The 14,569-nt window shown below is 39.4% G+C and overlaps 1 protein-coding gene across 1 annotated transcript in view; it reads right to left on the bottom strand.

The window, feature by feature from the left end:
* Positions 1 to 2,097: 2,097 nt before the first annotated feature.
* Positions 2,098 to 14,569, bottom strand: part of MYO5C (myosin VC) — a 131,681-nt gene continuing 119,209 nt past the window's right edge. Inside the window, exons 39-41 of the mRNA XM_088839615.1 lie at positions 5,757 to 5,928; positions 5,169 to 5,249; positions 2,098 to 3,960 (exon numbers count right to left, since the gene is read on the bottom strand). Coding sequence (XP_088695741.1) covers positions 3,808 to 3,960; positions 5,169 to 5,249; positions 5,757 to 5,928 — 406 coding nt within the window. The 3' untranslated portion in view covers positions 2,098 to 3,807. The remainder of the gene's footprint in view (positions 3,961 to 5,168; positions 5,250 to 5,756; positions 5,929 to 14,569) is intronic.

The following is a 14,569-nucleotide window of genomic DNA, read 5'->3' on the forward strand; positions in this document are numbered from 1 at the left end:
AGGGTCCCCCAGTTTTCACTTTTAAAATTGTGCTTCATTGACCCAATTAAAAATGGGCAAAATTACCCTCATACTTTGCTGGTGGGAATGTAAAATGTTGCTGCCTCTGTGGAAAACACCTTGGCAGTTACTCAAGAAGGTAAACATAGTTGCTACCAAATGACCAAGCAGATTTACTCCTTGGCATATTCCAAGACCATCAAATACATATGTGCACATAAAAATTTACACACGAATATCTGTAGCAGCATTTAAGCCAACTAACATGTCCATCAACTGAGGAATGAATAAAGAAAATGCGGTCTGTTCATACAGCAGACTCTTATTTGGCAATTAAAAAAAGGATGAAGTTCTGATGTGCTACAACATGGGTGAACCTTGAAAACTTTACGCTAAGTGAAATAAGTCAGATGCAAAAGGCCACAGATTATGATTCCATATCTACAAGACATCCAGGATAGGTAAATGCACAGAGACAGAAAGTGGATTAGAGGTTGCCAACTGGTGGGAGGTAGGGGGTTGACTGCTTAATGAGAATGGGGTTTCTTTTTAGGGGTGATGGAAATTTTCTAGAAATAGATAATGTAATTTGCTTGTGAATATACTAAAAACCACTGAAATGTATGCTATAAAATAGTGAGTTTTATGTTGTATGCAATTGTATATCAGTACAGATTATTTTTAAGTGGGCAAAAACTTGGACACTTAACAAATGCAGATATTCATATGGCCAATAAACAGATAAAGAGATGCTCAACATCATTAGGTGTCAATGAAATGCAAGTTAAAACACACTGTGAATCCACTACTTACCCACCAGAACACCTAAGAATAAAAAGACTGATGGCGTGAAGTGTGGGTGAGAATGTAGAGAACTGGACCACTTCAGCTGGTGAGGGAATAAACTGGTACAACCACACTGGAAAACTGATTGACAGGACCCACTAAAGCCACGAAACATATTTCACTCCTTGATATATACTCAACAGAAATGAATACTTACATCCTCAAAAAAAAAACCATGAATGTCATAATAGCTTTATTTATAATAGCCCCAAGCTGGAAAAACCCAAATATCCATCAATTTAGATAGATACATAAATTGTGATATGTTCATCTAATAAAAAAGAATAAACTTCTGATACACATGGCAATGAATGGGTGAGTCTCACAGGCATTAAAACTGTGTAATGTTTAGTGTTAGAAACCTCTTTCTATTCCATACGCTGCACTCCAAGATTTACGTTGACATGTGAAGTATTATGCAGGTCAGTTTTTAAAACTGATTAAATTGTAAAGATGCTTAATTTGCCTCTGATGTTAATACTAAATATATTCTTAAAACAAAGCACCTATCTCAGAAGAAATACATGTGGAAAAATTAGAACATACAGATTAACTACCATAACGTCCTTTACCTATACTCTTGCTGCCCAGAAAGACCCCTGTCAACAACTTGGTATGCACACATCTGAACACTTTTCTGAGCATTTAAGGAAGCCTGAGTACTCTAATGTTAACACATACATACCTCCCAGAGAGTCAACGCTTGGAACCGATCAGCAGAATGTGGAGAAGTTAGAGCTGCAGCTTCAAGGTGCTAAGGCAACTGCATCCGTCTAACTAATCTCCTTATCTGGACTTTACAGCTCAGCAGCTTTCTTCCTTCTCACCTCCAACTCTGTATTAACAGCTGGGGCACTCACTGCAGGTTGCATCACTCACTCACCCCTTAGGCCTCCTGACCATCCACACTGCCAGGTTCCCTCAGAAACCCCACAGACCAGTTTTTAGAGCTCAGTTCTCTGCTCTCTGCAGGAAGCAGAGTTTGGCAGGTTTGACCCCTGTGAATTGACACCCTGCTTCACTGAGTGACCCCGACATTTACCTGTTATTGAAGGTTAGCAGCAGCTCCTGCCTTTTCACAGTCCTCACCCATTAGTACTTCATGGTTTTGGCCACCTTTGCCACCTTCGGCTTTGTAGAACGAATCAAGACAGTGCGGTGAGTGCTCCCCTGCCCCTTTCTCCATGTGTATGCTTTTCAGGCTCTGCAGGTCCGCTTGTCTTCTAATAAGATCTACTCCTTCCCAAGACTGACCCCCTACAAACCTCTCTGCCTCCGGTAGGACTCTGCTCCTGAAGTTCCACTTGCTAGCATTGAGATGACCTTTTCTCCAGGAGCTCACAGGGTAGTGGAGGGAACAGCCAATGTTACTGTTCTATAGCCCATGATGGGTGCTATAAAACAGACAGGAAGCTTGAGTTATGGGAGTCAGAAAAGAAAAGTGATGGGCTCTTTGTGGTGTAGGGGAGACCTGGAAGGGGCGCGAAGAAGGCAATCCGTGTGAATCAAAACCCAGCCAACTCTGCCAAGGAGCCCCTAATGCTGGCACAGTCTGGGAGCTACACAGAGATACAGCTGAAGAGGGCATATTTACTTCCTCGCTAAAAAATTTTATGTATGTTTTATGAGGTGTTATGAATCTGTAACATTTCCAGCATCTTTACATATGACCCTTAAAGAAAAGCATGTCTTGTGCACTTAGGAAAAATGTAATCTCCTGGCAAATAAAAGAATTTGACCCAGATCATGTGGTAATTTTATTGATTAAAATGTTACAAAGTTCTACTTCTCATTTCTTCATATACAATATATCTGAGTGAACTAAGTTAAATCATTTATGATATGAAAAGACATTATTACATATTGGAAGGGTGACACTGATTCATCATCATGTAGTATTTCTACTCCTAAGATATATGCCCATAGTACAGAAGCACAGCCATGGCCTGTGACTTTGGGGAGGTATGGAACAGCACTGAGCCCACAGGTTAGGAGTGCTTATCAAGTCATGTTTTATGCTCTGAAAGGAAGAAATAAGGAAACCTGGAGGAACAAGGAATAGTCAGTTCCCACAAAACTTGGGAGATTTCTCAAAAGAAGGAATTGACATAATTTTTCAGTTATTTTTATGAGGAAATCTTAAAACATATTTGAATGCTGATAAGACAGAAAAAATCATTTAGGTTGCCTTTTCAAACTATTTTTTTAAGTCATTGTATGAAAGATATTAAACAATGAAAAGTTATGGCAAATATGTTGGCAGAGAAAATTTAACGACATGCTCTTTTGAAGGAGATGATAAACGATGTGGGAGTTAGACTTGAATGATACATTAGTTTTAAATGAATATTTACATAAAAATACTTCATGATTTATTTCAGATTGAATATTCTCTTAAAAATTAGAGGGGCCTGAAATAAATATTTTTTAATGCAGAGGTGTCTTTAGTAAAAAGAGTTGGTAAAGCACCCCCACCCTCATCAAGCAAGCGTGAGGGTGAGAGAATTTCTGATGGGTCATGGTCAAATGGGATTATTTGAAAGACAATCCTGGAACCCATTTGTGGTTTCATAAATATCTGGGGTTCACACGAACCTTAGAAAACAGGATAAGCTGCGTTCCGAGAGTCTCACTCCCACTGGGTGGACCCTTGTCACAAGATAGAGGCACCAGGCAGAAAATATGAGTATTAAAGGAATTCTAGTAAAATTTGGCTGAGATTCCAACGGTGGATGTGGCCTTTCCACCCTCAACTGGTGTGTGTTAATTTTCCCAAGATGACAGCGGCAGCACCATCAACATGAGCAAGAGGAGAGGTGGCCATTTGGGAGGATTCTTATTTTCTTCACTGAGTCACATTCCAAGGCATTTCCAGGTCCAATCAGGTGCAAGCCGCATCCCTCTTACTTGAGCTTCACTGAGCTTTTTGAAAGAAAAGTGCACTTATGCTTTTTTCTCCTGCTATAATCTATTGAGAAAGCCAAGCTTAAAACTGCTGGGGATTTGGATCATTTCCAGAGCATGTGGAGAGGGAGTAAAAGGAAACGTGACTTGAAAGAGGTATTTGGTGTCTAACATCAGGTGTGATGAATCCTCTCGGCTGTTTAGGAGAGCCTGAAATGAGAACCAGGGGAAAAATGAATAAGGAAACTAGTGCACTCTGCTGTGTTGCTGTCTGGAAGTCATGAGTAAGGAAAACACAACAGTGAAAAACTCCTTTCAAAGTCATGTGAGATAACACACAAAAGGGCTTTTCAACAGCACAGCACAAGGTGAAATGGTCCATTTGGGTCCTCCAGGCCAGCTCTCGTGAAGACTGACTTGCTGTTTTTCACTTCAGAAGTTAATTTCCCCCAGGATGGGCTGACTGTAAATTGATCTAATTTCTATTCTTACCTATTCTCATGGCATAATTCTCAGGTCATGAGTGGAGCTCAGTATTAAATTTTTATTGCATTCATAATTATTTTTAGTTCAGTGGTTTGCAAACTTTTTGGTCTCAGGACCCCTTTAAAATCTTAAATTACTGAGGACCCCAAACAGCTTTCATGCATGTGGTTAGAGCTATGGATATTTATCATATTAGTAATAAAACAATATTTTAAAATACTTATTAATTCATTAAAATAACAAGAAAAGCCCAAGACATGTTAACATATTTTTATTGAAAAATAACTCAAATTTGAAAGAAAATTTAAAAAAATTACTGAGAAGTAGTATTGTTTTTTATAATTTTGTAAATCTTTTTAATGACTGACTCAATATGATGGGTGGAATCTTGTATCTGCTTCTGCATTCACCTGTTGTGATTTGCTATTCTGGTTGAAGTGTGTGAAGAAAAGTCTGCCTCACACAGGTATATATTTTGAAAAAGGAAGACTTTGCAGATTCTCTGAAATTATTTCAAGGATCCACTCCTCCCCACCTCACCAAAGACTCTTGAATGAAACTTGGAGAACTGCTGCCCTAAGGCACTGGGAAAGAAACTTTAGGGATTAAAATAAGAAAAAATGAGTACATAGGTTCTCTGTTTCCATTCAGCCTCTGTCCCTTTGTCTATGCTCAAAGACTGATGAGAAACAAGACATGCTGAAGGAATGTAGACTGTGAGTCATGGTTTTGGTGTTTTCAGTCCCTTTCCACCAGGGCTAAAATGGGTTCTGAAAACGGGGGGAATTTGACAGGGAAGACTTCTGCTACTTTTCCTGTGTGCCTCTCCTTTGTATATTTGGTACATGTACTTTAATTCTGAACTACTATAGTGGTAATTAAATATCACTTTCTCATACTAAAAATTAAAAGGCACATCTTAAGCATCTCACCTGCACTTTGCGAACGAAGGATGGAGTCACTCTTTTTTCAAAGTCATCTATAGGTGTGTATGAATTAAGAATCTTTATGATCTGCAAACAATGCATAAGATGGTATAAGGCCACGAAAACGATAACTGTCCATGAAATGATGGTTCCAGTGGTCTGGGAACAGTTGGGAACCACAAGTGGTTCTTTAATACTCTAATTTGGCTCTAGGAACCATGTGTTATTTTTTCCCCAAGAAAAGAGAAAACAAGCAGAGAAGAGCACAGATGGGAGCAAGGACATCATATAATTAGATGACTGTGAGACAATTCCCCATTTCCAGCCCCCTTCTGCACTCCTACATCCTCTTCCCGACACACACATCTGTGGTTTTGTGGGCAGGGAATGTGCCAAACATGCTTTTAGGTTTTCAAGGTCTAGAGTTAGTATTTAATAAATGCTTGTTAGATAAGTGGGTGGGCCATGGAGATATGCTCCCCAAAGAGCACAGAGAGATGCAGATGCACCCCATGCCAGCTAAACCAGGAAAGGGGATGCCAGTCACATGATCTGCTGGTGAAGATCAGGGAGACACTGAACAAACCTGATTACCTGCACAGCAGACAGGGAGGTACAGCATTCGTAGATCTCCTTGGCATCACTGTCGGTGGTCTTCTTGACCTGAAGCAACCACGCTGCCTGTGAGAGAGGCTCCAAAGTTTCCTTGGCCAAGTTCTGTAAATTCTTATCTTTAAGCCATTCTTCTAAGTAACTGATGTTGCACCTGGAGTAAAAGCCAGAGGAGCAGAGAACAGTGGGTGATCATTTAGAACACTTTAGAGGAAGATGTAGAGTCCCCAGGCATGTCCCAACATGGTACCAGTGTTCACTGAGATGCTTAGGACCATGTCCAGCAGCTTCTTCATTTGTAATAAGAGGGAGTTGGGCCAGATGATCAGCTCTCATGATCCATGATTCTAAGGATCATGATGGTCTAGGGTGAGCGGCCATAACAGCAATAAACTTTGGAGAAAATCTGAGCAAAGAACAGTGACTACAATAATTTATAAAATAATCTATTCCGTTCCATTCCGTCGCTCAGTCCTGTCCGACTCTTTGCGACCCCGTGGACTGTAGCCTACCAGGCTTCTCCGTCCATGGGATTCTCCAGGCAAGAATACTGGAGTGGGTTACCATTTCCTTCTCCAGGGGATCTTCCCGACCCAGGGATCGAACCCGGGTCTCCCGCATTAGAGGCAGATGCTTTAACCTCTGAGCCAAATAGATTTGAAAATATCTTAAAGGAAAAAGCCATAATGATATTTGAAGAGGGGACCTACACTGGTATAAAAATTGCTTGAACTCTTTTCCTAAAGTAGCAGAAAATTTTCAACTGGTAGAAGGTTTTCTAAGTTCACTGGGGTTTCTATTCTAGTTTCTGTCACTTATTATCATAGGTTTATGAGTTAAGAGGCATGGGTTTTAATCTCACCAATCTGTTTTGTGAGCCTGGAAAGTTACTTTACCTCTCTTGGTAAATCAGGGTGTTGAGAACACTCACACATTGGTAGTGAGAATGTAAATAGTACAGCTGCTAAGGAAAACAAGCATTTCCTCCAAATGTTAAACACAGAACTACCATCTGACCCAGCAACTCCGTACTGAAAGGTCCACACAAAAAAATCATACACAAATGTTCATAGGAGCATTTTAATCGTTATAGTCAAAATATGAAAATAACCCTAATGTTCATCAGTTGGTGGATAGATAAATAAATTGTGGTCTAGCTGTACAATAAGATGTTATTCAACGATAAAAATAAGTGAGATGCTGACACCTGCTACTACATGGGTGAACTATGAAAACATACTAAGCGAATGAAGCTATTCACAAAAGACAACATATTTTATGATTTCATTTATTAAAAAATGTCCAGAACAGGCAAATCTGTAGAGAAAGAAAATATATTTGATGTTGCCACTGGATCAAAGAAAAAGCAAGAGAATTCCAGAAAAACATTTACTGCTGCTTCATTGACTACACTAAAGCCTTTGACTGTGTGGATCACAACAAACTGTGGAAAATTTTTAAAGAAATGGGAGTACCAGATCACCTTACCTGCCTCCTGAGAAATCTGTATAAAGGTCAAGAAGCAACAGAACTGGATATGGAACAATGGCCTGGTTCAAAATTGGGAAAGGAGTACATCAAGGCTGTATATCGTCATCCTGCTTATTTAACTTATATGCAGAGTACATCATGTGAAATGTGGGGCTGGATGAAGCACAAGCTGGAATCAAGATTGCTGGGAGAAACATCAATAACCTTAGATAGGCAGATGACACCACTCTTATGGCAGAAAGCGAAGAGGAAGTAAAGAGTCTCTTGATGAAAGTGAAAGAGGACAGTGAAAAAGCTGGCTTAAAACTCAACATTCAAAAAATAAGATCAAGGCATCTGGTCCCATCACTTCATGGCAAATAGATGGGGAAACAATGGAAACAGTGACAGACTTTATTCTCTTGGGCTCCAAAATCACTGCAGATGGTGACTGCAGCCATGAAATTAAAAGACACTTGTTCCTTGGAAGAGAAGCTATGACGAACCTAGACACCCTATTAAAAGGCAGAGACATTACTTTGTCAGCAAAGGTCTGTGTAGTCAAAGCTATGGTTTCTCCAATAGTCATGTACGGATGTGAGAGTTGGACCATAAAGAAAGCTGAGCACTGAAGAATTGATGCTTTTGAACTGTGGTGTTGGAGAAGACTCTTGAGAATCCCTTGGACAGCAAGGAGATCCAACCAGTCCATCCTAAAGGAAATCAGTCCTGAATGTTCACTGGAAGGACTGATGCTGAAGCTCCCATATTAAGGCCACCTGATGCAAAGAACTGACTCTTTGGAAAAGACACTGATGCTGGGAAAGATTGAAGGCAGGAGAAGGGGACGACAGGATGAGATGGTTGGATGGTATCACTGACTCAGTGGACATGCGTTTGAGTAAACTCCAGGAGTTGGTGATGGACAGGGAGGCCTGGTGTCCATAGGGTCACAAAGAGTTGGACATGACTGAGCGACTGAACTGAATGGAGGTGAGAAGGAGGGGACTCCTCAGTGGCATGTGGGTAGGGGAAAAAAGTGGCTGATACTCGGTTTAAGGTTTCTTTTCGGAGTGATGAAGCTTTTCTAAAATTACATTATGGTGATGGCTGCATAATTCTGTAAATATACCAAACTTCATTGAACTCTACACTTTAAACAAGTGAACTGTATGGCATGTAGATTATATATCAATGAAGCTGTTTAAGAAACTGAGTGAGCTAGGTGATCTCTAAGGTCAGTTCTAGCTCTGACCTTCCAGATTAGCAACTCCCCATGGGTTATATCACTGGGACAATAATGCTGAGTTAATGTATTCCATAAGGAGGTAATAAGTGTGAAATGACTTCTCTTGCTCTGGTAAGCTCCCCCCACAATACTGTTTTTCTGCATTGTCAGTTTTGTCCCACTAGTTTAAGCTCTTATTACAGTAGATTCTTAATGGTCCTTCCATCTCATCCCTTCTAATCCATCCTATTCAATTCTGCCACAGTTTTTCTAAATCTAAATTTTGAGCATCTTAATCCTCCTACTCAAAAATCTGTAGTGGGAGTTCTAGTGGTTGGTAAGATGGAATAAGCACTCCATTTTGTGTCTCCCACGGAATGCAGTTATAAACCCTGGATGGAATGCCTGGAACAACTATTTGAGGACTTTGAAAAGTAAACAGTAGTAGGTGGTGTGGAAAGAGGACCAGAATTTGAAGTATCTCCCAATTAATACTGAGTTTACCAGAATCTTCCCCTTGGCTATTCACTGGTTTGAACTCAAAGCAGCCTGAAATTCAGCAGTGGGCACTGCTGTCAACTAAGAGCTCTAGGAGGAACCCTCCAGTTTTGGTTTGAGGTGCTGAAAGGGGTGTCCTAATACTCTGAGAGAGGGTAGAAATTCTGTTTTTCTTATTTCTCCTTTTCTTTCTTTTTCTTCACTCTGTTATGCGCAAGCCCCAAACAGTCCTATGGTGGTGGCAACAGGCTCCGGCAGCAAACTAGAACAGAGAGGGGAACCTTCTTCAGTTGGAGGAACTGTAGCTCAAGAGGATGGGGGTGGACACCTCTAGCTCTATCCTCCCACCACTTGACCCCAGATGGGGACATTTGCTGGAAGTATAGCACATAGTGAGCTAAGTAAAGCCCAAGCTTTCTGTCTGGAGGACAAAAGAAAGGATACTCAGAGATCTGGAAGGTACCAGGGGTATAATGGAGAGGAAAAAGCTCGGGAAAGTGACCCTTAAATTTGCTTATGAACTTCTGGGCACACCCCTGAGCCCATGCATGAATCTGCACACTTAAACTTTGAGGACTAAACTATGGACTGAGCACCACCCAAGTTTCAGATTGGCCACTGTGTGTCACACATAAGACAGAAGCAAAGAGCATTACAAAGGCTTTGAAAACTGAGCTGACCAAGGAATCACAATTCCCAGAACCTGAACCCCAGTGGGTTGATAATCTGATAAAAATATCAACATTCTTTACAGGATTTAAAGACTCAGTGTCTCATAATACTAAAGTGTCCAGAATACAATTCAAAATTACTAGGCATATAAAAACTAGGAAAATCTCATCAGATTGTACAATGCAATTAATAGATATCAACTCTGAGATGACACAGATGTTGGAATCATCTGACAAAGACTTTAAGGAAGCTGTCACAAAATGCTCCAAAAAGTAAAGACAAACTACCTTGAAATACATGCAAAGATAGAAAATCTCAGAAAAGACACAAGATGTTAAAAAATAATTGAAAAATTGTAGAGCTGAAAAATACAGTGACAGAAACGAACTCACTGAATGGGCACAACAGCATAATAGAGTCAGAGAACTTCAAGGGACCAAACAAAGACTATGTAATTAGAAAAGTCTAAAGTAAAAATCTAAAGAACATTAGGGGTAACAAAACAATGAAATCTCTAACATTTGTGTCACTGAAATTCCAAAAGAAAAGGAGAAAGTATGATGCAGACAAAACATTTGAAGAAATGGCTGAAAATGTTCCAAACCTGGTGAGAGCCACAAACCTGCAGATTCAAGAAGTCCAGAGAATCTAAAAGAAGATAAACTCAAAGAAATCCACACCTAGTCACATTATAATCGAACTGTGTAAACTAAACAAAAAGAAAAAATCTGGAAATCAATAAGAGAAAAACTATGTATTATTTGTAGGGAAATAATAATGCAATGACTGTGCATTTCTCATCAGAAACCATGGAAACCAGAAAAAAGTGAAACATTTTAAAACTGATGGAAAAATGGACTGCCAGCCCAGACATTGGCAGCCTACAAAAATACAGGTCGGGAAGTAAAGGTTAAGTATAGAAGGTGAGATAAAGATATTTTCAGATTAAAGAAAGCTAAGGAAATTTACTGCCAGTGAATCTGCTCTAAAGGATTACTGAAATAATTTTCTCAGGCAAAAGGAAAATGAGATCAAAATGAGATCTGGGGGGAACAAATGAGACTTGAAACATTAGAAATGAAGAAATTACAGAAATGATAAATATCTGGAGAAATATAAAAGACTATTATTCTCCTTTTGAGCCCTTGAAAATATCCTAAGTGAACTGAAACTAAAAATTATAACATTGTCTGGTAGAGTTTTTGATGTATGTAGAAGTACAGCATAAGACAACTACAAAATAAACCGAAGTGAAGAAAGGGGCCTATGTGATGGTAAGGTTTCTACATTTCACTTAATGTGATAAATGGTTGGGGCTCCGAACTTTCAGTGAAGGGGGCATGGGTTCAATCCCTCGTTGGGGAACCAATACAGTGCCATGCATGCCATGCAGTGTAACTAAAAAATTCAAATAAACAGCTTTTTAAAAATCCAATTTAAAAATAAAAGATATTGATTCCAAATAGACTGAAAAAGGTAAGTATGATACTATAATTTCTAGAGCAACAATTAAAAAAGATACAGACAGATATAGGGAAAACACAATAGGGAAATTTAAAAAGGATGCCAAAAGCGTTCAAAGAATCCCAGATAAGCCAGAAACAGGAAATCAAAGAAATAAAAACCAGAAGGAACAAATAGAAAATAACAAAATGGTAGACTTACATCTAAATATATCATATATCAATAAATACATTAAAATGGTCTAAATATACCAATTAAGAAACAGAGATTGTCAGACTGGATTAAAAAAAAAAAAAGGATCCAAATATATGCTGCCTACATGAGTTGACTCACTGGAAAAGAGTCTGATGCTGGGAGGGAATGGGGGTGCGAGGAGATGGGGACGACAGAGAGTGAGATGGCTGGATGGCATCACCGACTCGATGGACGTGAGTTTGAGTGAACTCCGGGAGTTGGTGATGGACAGGGAGGCCTGGCGTGCTGTGATTCATGGGGTCGCAAAGAGTCGGACACGACTGAGCGACTGAACTGAACTGAACACTTCAAATATTACACAAATAAGTTTACAATAAAAGGATGGGAAAAGGTATACTATGAAAACACTGATCCAAATAAAAAGTAGACTTTCAGACAAGATATGACTGACTCATTTCGCTCAGTTGTGTCTGACTCTTTGTGACCCCATGGACTGTAGCCTACTAGGCTCCTCTGTTCATGGAATTTTCCAGGCAATAGTACTGGAGTGGATTGCCATTTCCTTCTCCAGGGGATCTTCCCAACCCAGGGATCAAACCTGGGTCTCCCACATTGCAGGCAGATGCTTTACCGTCTGAGCCACCAGGGAAGTCCATAAAGTAGACGTCAAAGCAGAGAAAATAACAGGGTGGGATAAAGAGAGACCCCCACATAATGATAGGAGGGTCAGCTCACCAAGATGGCATAACAATTTTTAATGTGTAGGCACCTTACTCAGAGTGTAAGAAAAACAGAGCTTCAGAATACATAATGCAAAAACTGACAGATTGAAAGAATAGATACATTCATAATTACAGTTGAAGACTTCAATACACCTCTCAGTAGTCAATAGAATTAGTAGACAGAAAATCAGCAAGGATACAGAAGAACTGAAAAATGGAAGTGAAAGTCAAAGTCTTAGTCACTCCTCTGTCCATGGAATTCTCCAGGCAAGAATACTCGGGATTGCCATTCCCTTCTCCAGGAGATCTTCCTGACCCAGGGATCAAACCCAGGTCTTCTGCATGGCAGGCAGATTATTTACTGTCTGAGTCACCAGGGAAGCCCCGAAAAATACATCAATGAATTGGGTCTGATTGACATTTATAGAATATTTTACCCTACAACAGAAGAATGTACATTCTTTTCAGCTGCATTTGGAATATTCACAAAAGTAGACTGTATTCTGGGTCATAAAAGCAAGTATTAACAAATTTAAAAATAACTGAAATCATATAAATTTTCTCATCACTTCATGGCAAATAGATGGGGAAACAGTGGAAACAGTGACAGACTTTATTTTCTTGGGCTCCAAAATCACTGCAGATGGTGACTGCAGCCATGAAATTAAAAGACGCTTGATCTTTGGAAGTAAAGCTATGACCAACCTAGACAGCACATTAAAAAGCAGAGACATTACTTTGCTGATAAAGCTATGGTTTTTCCAGTAGTCATGTACGTATGTGAGAGTTGGACCATAAAGAAAGCTGAACACCAAAGAATTGATGCTTTTGAACTGTGGTGTTGGAGAAGACTCTTGAGGGTCCTTGGACTGCAAGGAGATCAAACCAGTCAATCCTGAAGGAAATCAACCTTGAATGTTCATTGGAAGGACTGATGCTGAAGCTGAAGCTCCAATACTTGGCCGCCTGATGCAAAAAGCTGACTTATTGGAAAAGACCCTGATGCTGGGAAAGATTGAAGGCAGGAGAAGAAGGGGACAACAGAGGATGAGATGATTGGATGGCATCACCGACTCAATGGTCATGAGTTCGAGCAAGCTCTGGGAGATGGTGAAGGACAGGGAAGCCTGGTGTGCTGCTTTTCATGGGGTTGCAAAGAGCCATGACTTAATGACTGACCACCACCAACAAATATAAAGTTTGTTTTTTTCAGTGTTAAAGTATTTATAAGTTTGTGTTTTAAAAATAAATCTGGGAAAGCCTAAGACAAAGTGGGATGGTTGGGAACACTAGCATCATAATCTACAGAGTATGTTAACCTGTGTGCATCTAGAGATCTTTTTAAAAATTGTGATAGAAAACACATAACATAAAACTACCATGTTAACCATTGTAAGTGTAAGGTACAGCATACTAGTCTTAACTATATGCACCATGTTGTGAAACTAAGCTCCCAGAACATTTTGTAAAACCGAAACTGTACACCATTGAACAACAACTCCCTTTTTCTCTCTCTCTCATCAGCTCCAGGCAACCACCATTCTACCTTTTGTTTCTAAGAGTCTGACTGACAAAGTATATTCTTTAAGCACAACAAAATTAAACTAAAATCAGTAACAGAAAGGTAACAAGAAAGTCTCTAAACACTTGGAAATTAAACAACACACACTTCTATACCATCCAAAAGTCAAAGAGCAAGACTTGAGGGAAATTAGAAAATATTTTGAATTGAACAAAAATGAACTGAACAACATACATCAAAAAATGTGTGTTGGGGGATAGAGTTAAAGTAGTACTTGGAGAGAAATGTATAGCATTAAATGCTTATGTTAGAAAAGTCTCAGAGCTAATAATCCAGGCTTCTAGTTTAGGAACCTAGAAGAAAAGAAAAATAAATGAAAAGTAGGCAGAAGGAATGAAAAAAGACAGTAATAAATCAATTAAATTAAAAAAATAAGACAAAATCAATGAAATCAAAACCTGGTTCTTTGAAAAGATCATAAAATTGATATACCTGTAGCAAGATTGACCAAGGAAAAGAGAAGACAAATTACTCACAGAGGAGTGGAAGAGGGGACATTGCTACAAATTCTGCAGAAATTAGAAGAATAATAAAGGAATATTCTGAACAGTGATACACACATTACCTCAACTGTGATGAAGCGGACTAATTCCTTGAAAACCAAAAACTACCAAACTCACCTAAGATGAAAACTATAACCCGAATAATCCCACAATTACTAAAAAAATCGAATCCATTTTTAAAGCCTTCTGAAAAAGAAAAAACTGAGGTTGCTGCCATTCCCGAGGGACTAAAGCATGCATTTCTCATGCTGGCACTCCGCTCTGTGTCTTTAACTCATCTTTCTAGATCCACCCATCACTCCTGGTTCTCCTTTCAAGGAGAGGTATTCAACCCTGCCCTAAGCATTCCTTCACTGAGACCTGTGCTCATTTCTCTAGTTCCTGGGCTGAAATTCTTCTTGTCCTTCAATACCCAAGTCAATGCCAGATTCCCTCAGGACAACAAGCGATGTCTGTATTTG

Source organism: Moschus berezovskii, chromosome 9 (assembly GCF_049115385.1).
Source record: "Moschus berezovskii isolate FMDL1 chromosome 9, NW_MosBer_1.0, whole genome shotgun sequence".
NCBI lineage: Eukaryota > Metazoa > Chordata > Mammalia > Artiodactyla > Moschidae > Moschus > Moschus berezovskii.